Here is an 18,930-nt window from a genome sequence, read left to right on the forward strand (position 1 = left end):
CACTTGTGGGGAGAAGCACTGGGTATATTATGGAAACCAATTTGAAAATAAACTATTAAAAAAAATAAAGGCAATTGTAATATAGCAGCTTATCTATGATACATTCAAGATACATGATACAATTTATTACTTGCCCATAAGCTTATAATTGCCACTTCAGATAGCTGTGAAATTAGGTGATTAACTAGTTGGTACCTAACCTTCTAATTTCTGTATAGGTCTAATTACATGAAATAGAAGTGGGGGTTTTGATTTTTTACTTTGCTTTTCTGTTTGGAGTATTATTGTAACTACTGTATTGTAAATGACGGAAAACAATTGCATATGTTAAAAAAATAGTGTAAAAAAAATAAAAAAATTAAAAATTAAAAAAAAAATAAATAAAATAAAGGAGCAGCAATGGAGAGAGAGAAAAGTTGATGCTTTGAAAAATATTCAGAAGGAGAAAGTGTTAAGAATGGGTAACAGACTGGATCTGAGGATATGAGACTAGATCTTATACCCTAACAATAAGAAGCAGAAAACACACAGAACAATCGTTTTTTGGAAGGAGAGTGGACAAGAAAATGGAATGTGGTTTTCCTGAGCTGGTGGTGTCTCAGAGGTATCTAGGCAGAGGGGCCAGGTAGATAACGGTAGATTCCTACAGGTTGAGGAATGTGGGAAAAAATCCGGTCTGGAGATTCCAGTTTGAGAGCAGTCAATATATTGGTGGTGACAGAAGTTCTGTGAGTATGTCAGTCTGACTAGGACAGATTCTAAGATAAGAAGGCTTAGAGGCAAATGTTGGGGAACTCCAACACTTAAAGGGTAAGAAAGGGGCCAGCAAAAGAGAATGAGTGTCCAAGGAGGCAAAAGCAGTTATCAGAGAGGCAACCTTGTTCAGCTTGTGTCTTGGTAGGTGTTTGTAAATCTGGATGTGCTCTGGCTCCCATTATAAGTGCATGATGTCAGTGAGAGACGACAGGTGTTTCTATAAAGAGGGAGTCTTCAACTCAAACTACGTAAGTCATACACAACTTCTGGAGGGCTTACAAGGTGAGGTGAAGGCGCTAAGGAGGGAGGACACGTTCCCTGTCTCAGTAAAATGGGCTGAGTCCATCTGTGGCCTGTGGTCCACAACAGTCACCCTTGGACCCACCAACCCTCAAAAGGACTACTCTTCTAATAGCTGCTGACAAGGAGGGGCATCCCTGTCGTCAACAGAGGCCTGGTGGGTTCACTGGTACACAAATGCCCTGAAGGAGGGAGCGGTGTGAGATACTCACTCAATGTTTTTTGAAGAAACTGCGAGCCAGGTGCTCACGATGGCAGTCAGCTCCACCCAGCGGAGTCTGAGGCACTCGTCCGGGCTGGGCCATCCCAGACTCTGGTAGTCACGCTTCTTCCCTAGAAGGAAAGCATGGCATCACTGACACAACCGGACCAGAACAGGACCCGCAGTGTCTTCTGCCCAGGGATTACTTCACCCCGGCTGGTGTCACTGGAGGTGCCAGTCATTCTTTCAGAGAATGAAAATCTTGTCATGCACGGCAAAGGGACTAAAGATCATGTAAGCTAAGTCTTGTCCTCAAAGATAGGTGATGAAGTAAAAATAAACGAGTCCTTCACTAGATTTAAGACTAATCAATGTGAGGTAAGAGCTAAGAATACATTTTACCAAATTTCAGTTTTACTCCTCTACATTTTGATTTTATAAAGACAATTCCACCTTAGGAGAAGCATTTATCGCTAAAGCCGGGTTTGGTGACCTGGCACTGACACTGTAGACTGGCCAGAGCTCTGAAGGGGGGCTGTCCTGTGCACTGGAGGATGTTTAGCACTATCCCTGGCTTCCACACGATAGAGACCAATAGCACCCTCCCCAACATGTGACAACGAAAATGTCTCTGGGTACTGGCCAATGCCCCTTGGGAAGACAGAGTCACTCCTGGTAGAGAACCAGTCATAGAGGAAAGCAGCAGACGGGGAGTAATGATGATGATGAGTGGTTATCACTTATTTCCAGAGCACTCACTGTGTGGTCAGGTCCTGTGCAAAGTGCTCTACACCCACATCCCCCTAAGGCAGGTTTCAGTCCTCATTTCTTAAATGAGAAAATGGAGGCACAGAGAGATCAAGTGACTTGCTCAAGGTGACCTGGCTAGTAGATGGCAGAGCCAGGGTCCAGATCCAGGCCTGCTTGAGTCAAACATGTATGTTCCCAACTGCCACGCTATTTAGGGCTATGCTGAACATTTAAGATTTTATTTTTGTTTATTTATTTTTGAGGGAGAGAGAGGAAGGGGGAGGGGCAGAAAGAAAGAGAGGAAGACACAGAATCTGAAGCAGGCTCCAGGCACTGAGCTGTCAGCACAGAACCTGAGGCGGGGCTTGAACCCACGAACCATGAGATCATGACCTGAGCCAAAGTCAGACACTAAACCGAATGAGCCACCCAGGCGCCCCTATACTGAGCTTTTAAAGCTCTGTTAATGGATACCTTTCACAGGTACTTTGTGTAGGCTCTGTGCTTAGATTAACTCAAGAAAAAAAGAGAACTAAGTCTTGTTGGGGAAGGGGTCTCCTGGAGGAATTACAATCGAATGAATGGAAGGAAGGAGAACTTTGATTCTGTGTAACTTTTTTTAAAACGTAGGAATTTACCAACAACGAAATACTGTTTGAGGTGTAGGCAGGGCTTTAGATTTAAATAAAACAGAAAAGAATAGTTTGGAAGAGTTTGAAATGAACCCTGTTTAAATGAATGACTGAAATAATTAAACCATAAGTTACAGAATAAGGCTTAGTTTTCTTTCATGTTAAGATATTCACTTAAAAAATATCTGAGTAGGGGCGCCTGGGTGGCTCAGTCGGTTAAACCTCTGACTTCAGCTCAGGTCAGATCTCACGTTCGTGGGTTCGAGCCCCGCGTCAGGCTCTGTGCTGACAGCTAGCTCAGAGCCTGGAGCCTGCTTCTGGTTCTGTGTCTCCTTCTCTCTCTGCTCCTCCCCCTCTCATGCTCTGTCTCTGTCTGTATCAAAAATAAATAAAATATTAAAAAACAAATTAAAAAAAATATCTGAGTATATGTCACGAGGGACTGGGAACCGTGTTGAGACACCAGGGGTACAGAGGGGAACAGTACAGAAGGGGCCTGCCGTTGGGTTCCTGGTCTAGCAAGGAAGGTAAACATAAACAAATCCTTAGGGTACGACAGGTGAGAGCAACAAACTGTGCATGAGTACCAAGGGATGGATAGCACGTGAGTCTGAAGGTTAAGGATGAGTGATGTTTTTGGGGCGCCTGGGTGGCTCAGTCGGTAAAGCGACCAACTTCAGCTCAGGTCATGATCGCATAGTTTGTGGGTTCGAGCCCCGCGTCAGGCTCTGTGCTGACAGCTAGCTCAGAGCCTGGAGCCTGTCTTCAGATTGTGTCTCCCTCTCTCTCTGACTTTCCCCTGTTCACACTATCTCTGTCTCTCAAAAATAAATGAAAAACATAAAAACATTTTTTTAAAAGATGAGTGATGTTTTAGTATTGCTGAGGTGGCAGAAGGGCATTCCAGGCAAAGGGAACAGCATGCGCAAAGGCAAGGGGTAAAATAAGAGCATGGTTGGTTTAAAAAATAACAGCATGAAGGACACAGGGAGGCTGGCTTATACAGGGTCTTGTACGCCATGCTAGGAAGTTTAGACATTATTCTGTAGACAATGGGGAGCTGTTGAGCTCACATCTCTTCATCTGGTTCACAGGAATATCCTAACGGGTTCTGCTAAATGTGCTGCTGAAATCTAGTTACACTGTTTATGGCACCTCCCTGGTCTTCCAGTCTAGTAGCCCTCGCCCAAAGAGGAAATTAAATTAGTTACGCACTATTAGTTTTACTAGTTCTTCGTAAATCTACGGGGGTCCTTATTGATCTCCACTTTTCCCTATGGGCTCACAGCTGTTTTATAATTTGCTTCAGAACTCTGTCAGGATATATCATGAGGCTTACCTCTTGGTAATGAGGAGAACCCATATTTATCTGAAAACTGGGATACTGAACCTCTCTAGCTCTCTGGCATCGCTTCCAAGCTTTACAACTTTTCATGTCAGTGACAGTAAGTAGTTCCACAATGTCATTTGCAAGCACATTCAACGTCCTACCTCGGCCTATCCATCTGAATCGATTCAAAACTGTTTAAGTGCTTTCTGAGCATCACAGCCATACTGAGATATATATTTTACTTTTACAGAAAATTTTTAGTTTTTTGTAAAAGTAAGGCTTATTATAAAATATTTAGAAAATGGAAAAGCATGTAGAAGAAAACAAGAAATCACCCATATCCCTATCAGCACCCAGAGATGATCATTTACAACATTTCAGTGTATTCTCTCTTATACTTATTTCTATACACTGGTTTATTTTAGCTTTTCTCATCAATCCAGGAAGTCATATGCTGTAATGTGTACATTATTTTACATGATTTAAGAAAGAGAAACATGGGGCGCCTGGGTGGTTCAGTCAGTTGAGTGTCCTACGTTGGCTCAGGTCATGATCTCGCAGCTCACGAGTTCAAGCCCCACATCAGGCTATGTGCTGACGGCTTGGAGCCTGGAGCCTCTTTGGATTCTGCGTCTCCCTCTCTCTCTCTGCTCCTCCCCCACTCCCAGTTGGTCTCTCTCTCTCTCTCTCTCAAAAATAAACATAAAAAAAAGAAACACTGCCAGTTATTATTTAAAATATCAATTATAAGATATCTCAATTGCAGAGATATGGAAATGTAAACAAGTGTGGTCAAAATATATTTACTATTTTTACAAAAATTGAAGTATTCTCTATGTTATTTTATAAACTGCTTTTGTTCACTTACTAAATTACAAACGTCTTGGCTGTACAGTACACAGCATCGGCATGCTGTCATTTATTTAGACAATTAACATTTAGGTGGTTTACAATTTTTTATTATGATAAATGACTCTGGCCAATCTCTGTACTGCTGTCTTTGGCACCTGTAAGATGATTTATCTGAAATACATTACCAGAAGTAAAATTGTTGGCATATTTAAAAATTTTCTGATATCTATGGTCAAATGATTCTCAAATTCATTTCATTAACTCTTTGTATTGCGCATTTAAAGTTGGTTCAACAAGCAAAGATGGCATGTTGCTGTTTATGTCTGCACATCTTTGATTGCTGGTGAGGCTGAACATTTCCTCACATGTTCAGTGGCCAACTTACGTGTGTCTATTTGGTGAACTGCCTATGTATTTGCACATATCTTACAGAAATGTTGTAGTTTTCACACGGATTTGTAATTGCCCTTTAAACGATATTGATACCTTTTGCTTATCACATATTCTGTAAAAAATATACAAATATTCTGCAAAAATAATTTGTTTCAGTCCTTTGCCCTTCTATTTTCTGGTACCAGAATTATTTTTTTCTTTTTCTCTCTGCCTTAGAAAGTCCTTTTACACTTGAAAAGTATATAAATATTCATCTAAATTTTTTTATAAAAAACTTTTTAAAATGTATTTTTGTGAGAGAGAGAAAGCATTGAGTGGGGAAGGGGCAGAGAGAGAGGGAGACACAGAATCTGAAGCAGGCCCCAGGCTCTGAGCTGTCAGCACAGAGCCTGACATGGGGTTCGAACTAATGAACTGTGAGATCATGACCTGAGCCAAAGCTGGACGCTTAACTGAATGAGCCACCCAGGTGTCCCCTCTTCCCCCTCCCCACTAAATTTTCTTTTATGATCTCATTATATTTACTATATAATCGATTGGAATTTTCATTTCCATAATGATGTTTTACATTTTGCTTGTTGTAGAAGACAGACCTAGTAGAGGACGCACTGTAACCAGGTCACACATGTTGTCATCCTTAAACAATCAAGCTACTGCAGGTTTTCAAGTCCCGTCATGACAAAGTGTCCTTTTTGGTCTCTTAGTATTTTTCACAAGTAACAGTTCACTCTGGAAATTAGCCAACCTGACCCCATTCTTTATATTTTATTATGTGCCTTTTGCTTTCAGCTTTGATAAATACACCAAATTAAATAAGGCATATTTTCATAAAGTTATCTTTAATTTTGATGTCCAAGACAGTGAAAATATCCTTAAGGAGTATTTTCTTAAAAAGACATTTGATCAGTACTGTTTCATTGCTGGAAAAGAAAGTCAAGTGGACCCATGGCCATGGCCCTGAACCTGGAGTTCAGAGATGCACTTCAGGACAATTATGAACCCTAAAAGTACATGATAAATTTTGATGTATATGCATTTTTCCTGGGAGTTTTCCAGCATTTTAGACATATAACTCCTATAGTCCTCACAACCAACTGTGTAAGACAAATGTGATCATTACCCCCAAATTAAACTAGTCTGACAAGAATCAATAGGATAGTTGAGCTCAAGATGATAAGAATATAAGCCTAATAGCCAGTGGGTAAAAAAATCAAGTAAATGTCAAAACAACTTTTTATACCAACAACGGGTTTCTTGTTCACCTAGCCCCATTACCTTTCATCTGATCTCCTTCGGGTCACAAACACAGTCATAGAACCGAGACAGTAAATTCTGAAAAAAGAAATGGACATACAGAACACTCAAATTTACCTTGTGGCCCAGGAGATGCCACCTTCGGGCCAGTGATCTCCAGATTTGATTGGTAACGATGCCCATTTTCTGCTTGATTTGGTTCTGCCTTTTTGCCAGGGTTTTTCTTCGGCTCTCCTTTGGGTTTCTTTACACGTTTGACCTGGAACGTGATCTGGAACACGGAAACATGTCAGGGACAAATTAGACCAACCATCAAATCTGTGATGGCTGTGGATGTTGGTGGCTTTCAGAGTAACCAGTCCTGTGCTAGAGGGGATTCTCTCCTTCCATTTAATTCTTAAAGGTCTAAACGAAAAATGCAGTGAAATAAAATAAAATAACTTAGCCCTGAAGGGCGTATAGAGGAAACCGAAAACTAAGATGTCTGAACTGGGCAGTTCCAAGTCAGCCGGCTCAGAGGGCAGCGCGATGCCCTTGCACTCCCTCGGCCTCCGGGAAGAGCTGGGAAGGCGGAAGTAACGTGCAGTGCTTCCGGCAGCACAATGCCTGTGTGCAGGCCGACTGGAGAGTGGAGGAAAGTGGTGCCACACCCCAAGAGCGTCATCACGCTTTGCAAGCTAGGAGCCCCGAACCCCCACCAAGACCGGGGCTGCAGTTTGGCTGGCATGGAGTTGGCAAATCTCACCCATTCTGTGGCTTCATCATCTTCGCTTCTACAGTCTCCATAGCAAGAGCTTCTGGCCACTCCATCCTGGGGACCCTTCTTCAGTACTCGTATCCCCTGCAGGTCCAGACGCCGCCCTTTCATCTCCAGTGCTCCCCCAAAGCCTTCCAGAGGCCATGCCTGTTGAAATTCGTCCACCAGAGCCAGTATTTCTTCAGACATTTTTGTTTCATCTGAATTCTCCATCTCATCAGAACCATTGCTCTCCTCAACCACTGTACCTGAAATTCAAGTGGCCACACGTTATTAAAAATTAGACAGTACTCACTAAAGTACTTGAGTGAATCCCACCTTGCTTTTTGAGAGGTTTTGGCCCTGCCTCCTAGAACTTCTATTGCCCCCCCCCAATAAAAATACCATTCATTGTCTTCAAAATGAAACATCATCTTTGTTGTGTAGCTTTGTCAAAAGGCTGGATGAGAATAAGAGGAGCAGCCAGGTGGCAGAGAGACCTGGAATATGTCACTAGTGAGCGTGAGGATGGCTGTTTTATACATGTATGTTTTTGAGAAAAAAAAAAAACCAACTTGTCTTAGATCTAAGATACAGATGGCAAAGATGAAGTTTGTTATGATGTTATTTATTGGATATGTGGGATTGTTGAAGCTTTATTCAAATAGCATGTGCAATATCATAGCTGCATACCCAGGCCATACAGTCTAGTTGCTGTAACTGAATGATGATTTGTTCAATGGGAAATTATCCTAATTCCACACTCAGGGTCCCATTTTCACTAATGGCTAGGATAAGAAATAATAATAACTAGGGTAATATTTTTCCTAAAGTGGTTATCATAACAGTATTTGTTATGTTGCTCAAGTTTCTTATGTAAACACTTCAGTGGTTGCTTCCCAGTGCAATGGCCTAGGAAAATTCTCTCTCCTGAGAAGTCAGTGTTTCCTACATCAAGGTTATACAACCCTACAGGTTCCCCTCTATACCTAGATAATAGAAAGCTTAAGGCAAAAATTCATCTGAGTTTCTTAATAGAATGCTTTTCCTTTTGTAAATAAATAAATAAATAAGTAAACTTCAGTATTTAACTTTTGCTATTTTGAATTAATAGCTGAATGTTACATTGTGTGCTCCACGAAAGCCATTTCCATTCCTATCTGGAAGTAGGTGCAGTATAACCGCAAATAAAACGGAATGCTTCCTTCTGTAGTATGTGCTCACTGACTAAGCTGTGAGCTTGGGGTTGATTGCTCACAAAATGCCAGTCTCTGTTATTCCAGTTAAATTATCCCGGTAACCTTCAGTTGGTATTCTGGCTTGCTGGGTGATTTATAACATGGTATGAATAAGGCCAAGGTCAGGAATCTCATATCCATATGACCAGGCCTCTAACGACAGTGAGTTACCCATCTTAGAAATGCATGGTATTAGTCTCTGAGGAGGTGTGGGATGAGAAAGATGTCTGCACAAGGCTAAAAATGACATAAAGCTTTGAGCCCTGCTCACAGGAGGTCTGCAGTGTCAGCCCTGACTCCGGTGGCATCTCTATCTTCCGTCCGTCCCACTTTCTAATCCGGAAGGTAGGAAGGTCTGTTGTCAGGCTGGGAATCCCACTAGAAATCTGTTATTCTTTCTTAAAACAGCTATAAGGCTTCTCCATTTAACACGTGACTTAGAAATACACTGCTGTCCTTTCAGGGGAGTGTCTTTTAGGCTTTTTTTAACCAATCTGCTGGTTTTTATTGCTTATTATCGTTATCATTAATGAAGTTCTGAAACAACCATGAAGTAAAATAGGGGTTTGTAAAAGCATTTTCTTTGGGATATCCAGAAAAAAATGGTAATTTATAACTTGTCTAAATTATGTAGCAAATAGTATAAATGTAGGGTTGACAAAGAGTTCTAATTTTCAGTTTCTGTCTTGTTTGCTACTATATCCTGATGTCCAACATTGTACCTGACACTTAACAGGTGCAGCTGTAGGATGAATGGAATTCAGGAATACTTTGGTTTATGAGGTTCCTGAGGATGAGCTGCTCCTACCTTTGTTTTGTCCTGCTAATGATTCAAGACTTTTTAAGCTCTAAGGTCTCCCTTGTCATGAGTTAAAAGCAGGCGTCATGCCTCTAACAAAGGAAGGCATACTATATGATTTACAAATTTCTCAGTAGCTAACTCAGAAAAGCAGATGGGCGGGGTTTTTGCAGGGACCCCAAAAAGCAACTTAATTAGAAGAATGGCCTGCCATCTGACTAGCAGCAACAGAATCCTAAGTATTCCTCATGTTATTTCAGCTTCCTCTCCTTCCTGCTCCTATGGCTACCAGGGGATTCCTTGTATCCGATCCTGAGACAGGAAAGGGTTTCTGATAGATTTGGTTGCAGCCAAGAATATGGGCTTAAAGGAAAGTGGCTTCTGGCCAAAGGTAGACTGCAGGTAACTAATTCCCCAGGGTACAGTTAGAGCTGCATAGGGATGCTGTGTTGGGAAAGCCTGATTTCCATTCAGTAACTAATGCTATTTAGAAAGCATTCTGAATAATGAAGTTGTTCAGTTGCAAAGAGCTCAGCAAGCCCAGGTCCAAAGGCTAATGCTCCCCTACGCCCATGCCACACAGTAATATATATCATTATTAAAACTTTCTCAGAGAAAAGGCCTTTCACTGAAAGAGACTGGTATTCCAATCAAGAGACACCATGGAACTTGCTGCAGGCTTTTGCTGCTGGCAGCTGTTAATCCTTTTCAAGGCTGCAGGGGCTGGGGTAGTAGCAGTTCCTAAAGAACAGTACTAAATAAAGGTGAGGACGGGGGAGATCACAATGTGCTACGGGTTAGAAACAATAAACCAATCTTTCTTTATTGCCTACTATGTGCCTATCTCCATGCTATGAGCTACAGAATCTGACTCTGAGGAATTAAATACAGTTGAACAACATGGGGGTTAGGAGTGCCGACCCCTGCACAGCCGAAAATCCACACGTAACTTCTGACTCTCCAAAAACTTAACTACTAATATTCTACCGCTGACTGGAAGGAAGCCTCACTGAAAACATAAGCAGTTGATTAACATATATTTTGTATGTTACGGGAGTCATATACTATATTCTTATAATAAAGTAAGCTAAAATGTTATTAAGAATATAATAAGGAAGAGAAAATACATTTACAGTACTGTACTGTATTTATTGGGAAAAAATCTGTATGTAAGTGGATATATGCAATTCAAAACCATGTGGTTCAAGGATCAACTGTATAATCGAGTTGGAGACACAAAATTATATACATTAAACAATGAGAGAACAATTACATTTGAATACTTTTTTTCTTGAGCAAAGGCATACTTGAGTGGGGTCACAACACGCTTTTTAGAGGAAGGCAGACGAGTGAGGCAAGGTTTAGACAGAGGGCCGGGGAGGGCACTCCCCAGAGGGGGGATCGTGAATGTATACACTCTCACACCCATACATCACATACTGTAGGCGTAAGGAAGACGTATGTGATATGTGAAGGCTCTACTATTTTCACAAGAACTGGATCAAAGAACCTATACAGATGATGTCAGCAAACAAGATACTGAGGGAAAGTGGGTGACACTGGGAAAGGCAGAAGCACGACTGACTGTGAAGGGAGCCTCTGGTTTGTCAAGCAGAAGAGTAACAAGGTGAGAGCCACAGTGTCTGTGAAGGTTAGTGTGATAAATCACTTGGCATACCCGGGGGTGAAGGAAGACAGACAAAGAGACCAATGAGAAAGGTATTTCAACAATCTACATACAGTTATTTAAAGGGAAGCTGGCTTAGGGTAAGGTTTGTAAAAGGGGAATTAAAAAAACTTTTTTAATGTTTTTTATTTATTTTTGAGAGACAGAGAGAGAGAGCATGAGCAGGGGAGAGTCAGAGAGAGAGGGAGATACAGAATCTGAAGCAGGCTCCAGGCTCTGAGCTAGCTGTCAGTCAGCACAGGGCCCACTGAGGGGCTTGAACCTACGAACTGTGAGATCATGACCTGAGCCAAAGTCGGACGCTTAACCAACCAACACCTAGGCCCCCCTAATGTTTATTTTTTGAGAGAGAGAGAGACAGAGACAGAGCACAAGCAGGGGAGGGGCAGAGAGAGAAAGAGAGAGGGAGACACAAAATCTGAAGCAGGCTCCAGGCTCTGAGCTGTTAGCCTAATGCTGGGCTCAAACCCAAGAACTGAGATCATGACCTGAGATCAAGTTGGATGCTTAACCAACTAAGCCACCCAGGTGCCCCTGTAAAAGGGAAATTTTTAAAAGGGAGTGGAAAGAGGTACTTGAGGAAATTTCAATGGAGAAACATGGAATTTGGTGGTTAAATGAGTATCATGACAAAGAACAGGGTAAGTTCAAAGATGATTTCAAGACTGTGAAGCCTAATGTGAAATGATGAATTTTTTTTTACTATATGAAGTTTCTAAAAACAAAGTTCATTTATTTACTTTGAGAGAGCGAGAGAGAGAGAGAGAGAGAGAGCAAGTGAGCACAAGCAGGGGAGGGGCAAAGAGAAAGGGAGAGAGAGAGTCCCAAGCAGGCTCCCCATTGTCAGTGCAAAGCCCGATGCAAGGCTCGGTGTCAAGAATCTGAAAGACCATGACCTGACCTGAAAACCAGGAGTGGGATGCTCAACCTACTGAGCCACCCAGGTACGCCTACTATATGATGTTTTAGAATCTGTGAAAACGTAAACAATGCTGTTGTCAAAGACTACAGAATTAGGAAAGGGCAACAAGCTATGGTCTAGGATAGAATGGATGGAGGAACGTATCTCCAGGCATTGTCTAATAAGCCGCCGGAAATACAGAATGCAGGTCTGGAGAGAGGTCTAGACTATAGCGGGATCTCACAAAATTTCAAATTATACTTGAAAGCAAGAAGAAAAAGTAAATATTAGGACTGCTGCTTATGGGACAGATGATATACTATAAACTGAAGAGAGAAACTAAGATCCGTATCTCTATTATTCTCCTTATCTTCTTTAACATGTACCATTTTCATACTGGAAAAAGAATAAATATTAGGAAGTGAAGAGACTGTGAGCACCCACAGTGAGGCTCAGATGAGTTCCTGTTTTCTCTCTTGGGTGAATCTCATCTCAGAGTATTAGGAACATTTATAGTTGAGTTTGTGCCATGTCAGGTAATCTGTTAAGAGTCACAGGGACTAGAAGTGTTAAGAGAGGGAGAGAAGCATATACAGTCCTGAATTTAAAAGGAGGAAAATAAAAGGAAAGAAAAAAAAGAAAGAGAAAGAGAAGGAGAAGTATAAGTAGGAGGAGGGAGGAGAAGGGAGGAATGAGGAGGGGGAGGACAGGAAGGAGGGAGGGAAGGAGGGGGACAGAGGAAAGGAAGGGGAGGGAGGGAGGGGGAGAAAGGGGAGGAGGGGGAGGAAGAAGAAAAGGACAAGGAGGTGGAAGGAGAAGAAAAAGAAGTCCAGCACAATCTTGGAATGTTCCAGACACACCTGGAGATTCATGGTTAAGTCTGGGCACCTTAGTTTAAGAGACTTTCAAAGTAGAGCACATTCACAGAAAAGTGACTTGGTGAAAGTGTCCAAAATCGTATTAAATGAAGGACTGAAGAAACCAAAGGTGATCCCATTGAAGGAACAGTGGCTGATATACAGCACACACACACAAAAATCAAGGTGGACAAGTATTTTTCTAGAAATATATATATAAATATAAATTCTGGAAAGATTACATCGAGATTGGTAAGGTACTAGAAGCCTTACCAGGAACTGTTCAAGGAAATGAGGACATTTAGCTGAAAGAAACAAAAACATGCAGGGGTAGGGTAGGTAGGAACGGATTCATCTTCAAATGTGATATTAATGAGACACAAGACTGACGGCAGGACCAGCAATGAGAAGTCACATTTTAGCTCAGTATTAGGAAAGACCTCCAAACGTCCGAAAGTGGAATGGGTTGCCAAGGGGAGACTGAGCTCCCTGTGCCTGGAGCAGAAGCTGAAGCCACACAATGACCTGGTGAGGAAGCCACTGAGAGGGAGTGGAACATCAGAAGAGGAGTAAAAGCAAGTGAGTGTACGGGGTAAGAAACAGGATCAATGATCTTGGAAAGGAGATTGATTTCAGGAAGAGTTTTAGGAACAGAGGATGAAAAGGTGAGTTCTACATTCAAAACAAAACAGACTGACAGTAAACAGAGGTAAAGATCACACATTCAAAGAGATGACCCGCAACAAAAGTCCTTCCTTCACAGTGTGACTCAAAGCATCTCTTTCAGAAAGTCTTGTATGATTAATACCAACAGGCTAGATTACTAGACTGGGGTTTCTCAAGGCACCCAGGGCACATTCTACCTCTCAAAAAATGATACCAGAGAGAAATACGTCCCTCTGTTTCACAAAATAAGAAGAGTATACTGTGGAATTAGACACATTTGGTTTCAAATATGGACTCCACCACCTTGGGCAATTCCATCTTGAGTTCTAGTATTTTTTTAAAAGGCAGTGATCTGGGGGTGCCTGGGTGGCTCAGTCGGTCTGACCCTTGATTTTGGCTCAGGTCATGATCTCACGGTTTATGAGATCGAGCCCCACATCCAGCTCTTCCTCTCCTTCTTTCATTGCCCCTCATACTCTCTCTCTCAAAATAAATGAATAAACTTAAAAAAAAAAGGCAGTGATCTTTTTCTGAAGTCACAGTGTAAAGCTGTAGACTTCCTTAAGATTTCATGCATAAACAATGGCATAATATTTAAAGTCGGTGATCACAGAGCACAAAAGGCTTACATGAAATCACTCAGACTAAGGGAGTCAAGGAAATGATTCACTTCTGAGAAGATGACAGCAGGTTATCAGTTTTCATTTGCACCAATGGTGTTCTTCCTTCTTTTAGCTGGGTCAGTACAGAAAGAGAAAACTAAGAATTTTGAGAGATAACCCAGAAAAGCAAACAGATAATCTTTCCTGGAACAACTCTGTGCAAAGGTCAGGGTTCCCTTTAATTGCACAGATGTCTTCCGGGCAGGTACTGTGTATACGTACTTGTGAGGACTCTGGCTCACAAGCAGCCTCTAACAGAAGCAGTAGAGTCGTGCCTGTGTGTGCAGATGTCTTCCGGGCAGGTACTGTGTGTACGTACTTGTGAGGACTCTGGCTCACAAGCAGCCTCTAACAGAAGCAGTAGAGTCGTGCCTGTGTGTGCAGAAGTAAACATTTACTGACTTCCAACTGTGTACTAGGCTCTTAAAGAAATGTTTCCCTGTTATTTCATTTAAATACTAGTCCCTTGAGGCATTTTTTGGTTTATTTTTAAATTAATGAAGTAAGGGAAGCTCAGAAAGATTAAGTACCTGGCCCAAGATTTATCAACTAGTTGGTGGTGGAGCGAACATGATAGCATAATTTCTAACGACAAAACCTATGTCCTTCCTCCCACAGGTACGGTTTACGGGGAGGGATTTTGTACTAGGTGATGAAGCGGTGGTTTCCAAATGCTAATCAGTGACACAGTCTGTACCAATCCTTAGGAAAATGAGAAACAGAAAAAAGATACGTATATAAAGTTCTAACACAGAAACAAAGGCGCACACACACACACACACGCACACACACGTCCATCCAGATTCAAGTTTTTGGAGTAAGGTTGCCAACTGTCCATTTTTGAAAAAGACTGCCCTTTATTCTGAGATTGTCTTTGTTGCTTTTTGACATTAAAATTTTACTCTATAAAATAATGGTAACAGCACAGGCTAGTTTTCTTTAAAAATGATCTTAGCAACCGAAAATAAAGTTCTAATCCATCAATCCCCGATTTCTAAGAACCCACAGGCAATGTGTGGGATCAGAAGACCTAAGGATGATCTTGGGCAAGGGACTCACCTTCTCTGAGTTTTAATTTTCTCATCTATCAAATGGGCTTGATAATAATATCTATTTCACATGATTAACACATAATTCATAAGTCCGTCAATTGTATGTGTGTGCTGCAAAGCGAGCACATAAATTTTGTGAATTATAAAGTATCACAGAAAGGTAGTGATTATCATAAGTTTATGGTTACTTATGATTATAGTAAGTTTATTTGTATTTCTTTAAAGTTTCCTCCAAAAACAGAATTTTCAAAAATTCTGTAATGTCTATGCTTGGCTTTTAATATAATACACTACTTGCATTAAAAAATGGAGTTTTTCTCACTCTGCTAACCACATTATAAGGAGCCTGCTGGGATGAAGATACTAACATACCACGAATGAAGTCCCCGTGGACTTGTTGTTGTTGGTATCTAGGGAAACCAGGAAGGTACTCCCCGAGTTAGACTTATAGCAAAGAAAAGTTGGTACCTGAGAGTGAAACTAGTAAGAGCCATCATCATACTATGGATTGAATTAGCAATCTGAAACGAATTCACCCTCAGAGACAGTCTGCATGGTGCTGAAGGGACCTGGAAATCTCAGCCAGGACAGGGATGGGATGGAACTCCACAGGGAATGTGAGACTAAAGAAATGTAGGCACTAGGTTATAAAATGTCTCAAGCAGTGATGTAGTACCCAGAAAATGGGGAGACAAACAGCAAGATTCTGTTTTATTCTGAATTATCCTAGGAAAAAAGACTCTTAATTTGTTAGTCATGAGTGTTCTGGTCACTAGGGAGCTATATGATATTGGAATAGGAACAGTTTGTATAAATTGAATAAAATACCCCTTAACATTGCTCAGTTTCATTTCTGGTGATTCTGAGTTTATCAAACAACTTGACGATGTCCATCTGGTTGTGTGGGTCCCTGATGCCAGAGGAGACGTGAGGCTGCCAGGCACCGGGGGTGGGGGGTGGGGGTGCTCCCTTATAAATCAATGAAATGGCTACCCAGCTTAAGAATCCATCTCTTTTGGGGCGCCTGGGTGGCTCAGTCGGTTAAGCGTCCGGCTTCGGCTCAGGTCATGATCTCAGGGTTCGTGGGTTCGAGCCCCGCGTCAGGGTCTATGCTGACAGCTAGCTCAGAGCCTGAAGCCTGTTTCAGATTCTGTGTCTCCCTCTCTCTCTGACCCTCCCCGGCTTGTGCACTCTCTCTCTCTCTCTCTCTGTCTCTCAAAAATAAAAGACATTATAAAAAGAAATTAAAAAAAAAAAAGAATCCATCTCTTTTGAATTGGTAAATGGAAATTAGTTTCCTTAAAGCCCAATGATTTCCAACAGAACTGATGAAACTAATTTTCTAAACCTGCAAAGGTGAAGGTCACAACTTCTTCTTAAAGGTCAAGCTTGCTTTCCTTATACATCATTTATACACACACACACACACACACACACACACACACACGTCTTTACAATCCCACTTAGAAGGAAATACAGATTTTTGTAGTTGCTAAGTATGTTAAAGCAACCTATACAGGAAGGTAAAGGTCACATCTCATTACTTTAATATATTTACTGTACAGAGAAATAGTTATATAGGACATGAGATAAAAGAAGTTCATAGTCTGATGGGAGACAAGACACACAAGCATCATATTGTAGGAAATGCGCCTTGACAAAAAGTGGGAACAAGACAGCACAGGGAGCGACTAAATGCTTGGAGACCTTTGTGAATGCTTCACAGAGGAGGTGACACTTAAGCTGGATCTTGGAGATGCCCTACAGTCATCCATACAAAGCAAAGAGCGCAGAGGGGCCACTCCCAGCCTATGCAGACATGGAGGCTCAAAAGCATGGCATGTGAGGGAAAAGGTAAAAGTTCCGTACATTCTGCTCTGTAGAATACTAGTAGATGGTGCTCTTGGAGACAAAACTAAGGACCAAACTGCTTCCTATCCCTCCCTATGGTACCTGGATTCTTCCTATAGGTAATAGCGAGCCACTGAAAATTTTAAACACAGGCAACTTACCTGACCAGATCTGATTATAGAAACAACTCTTTAAAATTCCAATACACTGGTAACAGGAACCGCTTCTGCTTTTTAAATTTTGTACCATTTACATGTATTATCTCTCTCCTAAACACACACACACACACACACACTCACTCCATACACAGACTGAAGTAAAGGACCAGATACTGGGAACCCAATTGTGAAGCTATGGCAGTAGCCCAAGCAGAAATGAAAAGTCTGAACTCAGTCAGTGGCAGAAGGAGATGAACAGACAAACAGATACAACAGGTCTTAGACACAGTGGTGACTGGTGAGTTGTGATGCCATTAATGGATGGCAGGGACATAGGAATTAGGTGCAGTTTGAGAAATGGGGTGAAAATGAGAACAAGTTCAATTTTGGATATATGAAATTTGAAGTGCCTATTGTACATCTAGATAGAGACAACCAAAAGAGTGGAAATTCTCTATAGTTGTAGAAAATGTTCTAGCTGAAAATACAGATTTGGAGTCACTGGTATATTCCAAAGTATCTGAGACACCAAGAGATAACACACAGAGGGTTAAGAAGAGGGATGAGGAAAAAAGGCCAAGGTTAAGACCTGGGTAACCTAACAAATAAGGGGTAAAGTAATTAAGTGAAATACGTGAAAGAAATTGCAGTTGTCCTGAACACAGGAAGAGAGCAAAGAGCAAGTGATCCCCAGGAGCCAAGAGTAGAAGGAAGAGAGTTTCAAGGAGTGGGGAGCTGTGCACAGATCCAAATGCAGCAAAGTGGTTACGCAGGATGAGTACTAAAAAGTCATTCATTTTGGCAATTATGCATTGACTGATAATGTTAAGAACTGTTCAGGATAGCCTAGCTCAAAATGTGGTCACAGAGTGGAATTCTAGGAAAGGACCTGGTATGTCTATTATTTCAAATCTTTAAATGTTACTGGGTGAGTGTAAATACAAGTTGTCTTGCTTTTTTGGTACTTCGTAGATGACTGATATATAAATGAAGCAAATTTGTTCTAGCAAAAGACAACACTGAGGTGGAAGGAAAAAGAAAGAAGAGCTTTTTTACATGATAACCTCTACCTGGCCACCTGCGGGTCACCCTCATAATTCTATAATGAGGGGCTGTTAAAAGGAGGAAACTATTGAGAGCAGAGAAAAGCCTGAACTCAAAGCTTGAGAGTTGATTTTACCCCAGAAGCACAGCTCAGGTCAAATCAACTTACTTTCCAGTCTAAGGGCATCTGAGTCTCTCCCTGAATGCTCAACAGAGAGTCCAGGGTCCTCCTCTGTTCCTGTCTCAGAGGGCTCTTCTTCAGCAGCATCCAGTGACTGTGAGTTGTCAAAATATTTCTGCTTGTCATGGCTGTTGTCCAGGGTTTTCTCAAGACAATTACCTCAATGACAAGAGATACAGAGACAGCACATTAGAAACATCTCTCTTAGGTAGTCCCATGGCTCAAGGGCTTCAAGTATCAGGAAAAACAAAAGGATGACAGTGTCAGTTTCTCTCCAGCAGAACACACAAAACTCAGCGGGCTGGAGCACCTGAGCCAGATTGTTATTGTGATTCAAGGCTGTTTCACCTGCCAGGCTATTGTAAGAAACAGGTAATTGGGGGATAAAAAATTCTGACAACAAAGATCACGTCCCAAGATCTCATTCCATTTATAGTGAATAACTGTGAAACATTTCTTTGAAAGTCAAACCATCACAAAAAAGTAGTTGTCCTTATATTTGCTTTTCAAAGGTGAGGAAGGACAGATTAGTACCTGGATAAGTCTGGAGGTAGATGAACTATATAGCACAGAAACATACCGTTCTTGCATTATAGCTTAAAATGAAAGCTATATCAAAAGGCAACGGA

The 18,930-nt window shown here is 41.5% G+C and overlaps 1 protein-coding gene across 4 annotated transcripts in view; it reads right to left on the minus strand.

The window, feature by feature from the left end:
• The window catches only part of TTC17 (tetratricopeptide repeat domain 17), a 127,197-nt gene that overhangs the window by 32,091 nt on the left and 76,176 nt on the right, over positions 1 to 18,930 (minus strand). For all 4 annotated transcript variants that reach the window (XM_029957439.1, XM_029957442.1, XM_029957440.1 and 1 more), the window contains exons 17-20: positions 18,290 to 18,460; positions 7,215 to 7,474; positions 6,587 to 6,740; positions 1,269 to 1,389 (exon numbers count right to left, since the gene is read on the minus strand). In XM_029957439.1, the coding sequence (XP_029813299.1) occupies positions 1,269 to 1,389; positions 6,587 to 6,740; positions 7,215 to 7,474; positions 18,290 to 18,460 (706 nt within the window). The remainder of the gene's footprint in view (positions 1 to 1,268; positions 1,390 to 6,586; positions 6,741 to 7,214; positions 7,475 to 18,289; positions 18,461 to 18,930) is intronic.

The sequence above is a fragment of the Suricata suricatta genome, chromosome 11 (genome assembly GCF_006229205.1).
Source record: "Suricata suricatta isolate VVHF042 chromosome 11, meerkat_22Aug2017_6uvM2_HiC, whole genome shotgun sequence".
Taxonomy (NCBI): Eukaryota; Metazoa; Chordata; class Mammalia; order Carnivora; family Herpestidae; genus Suricata; species Suricata suricatta.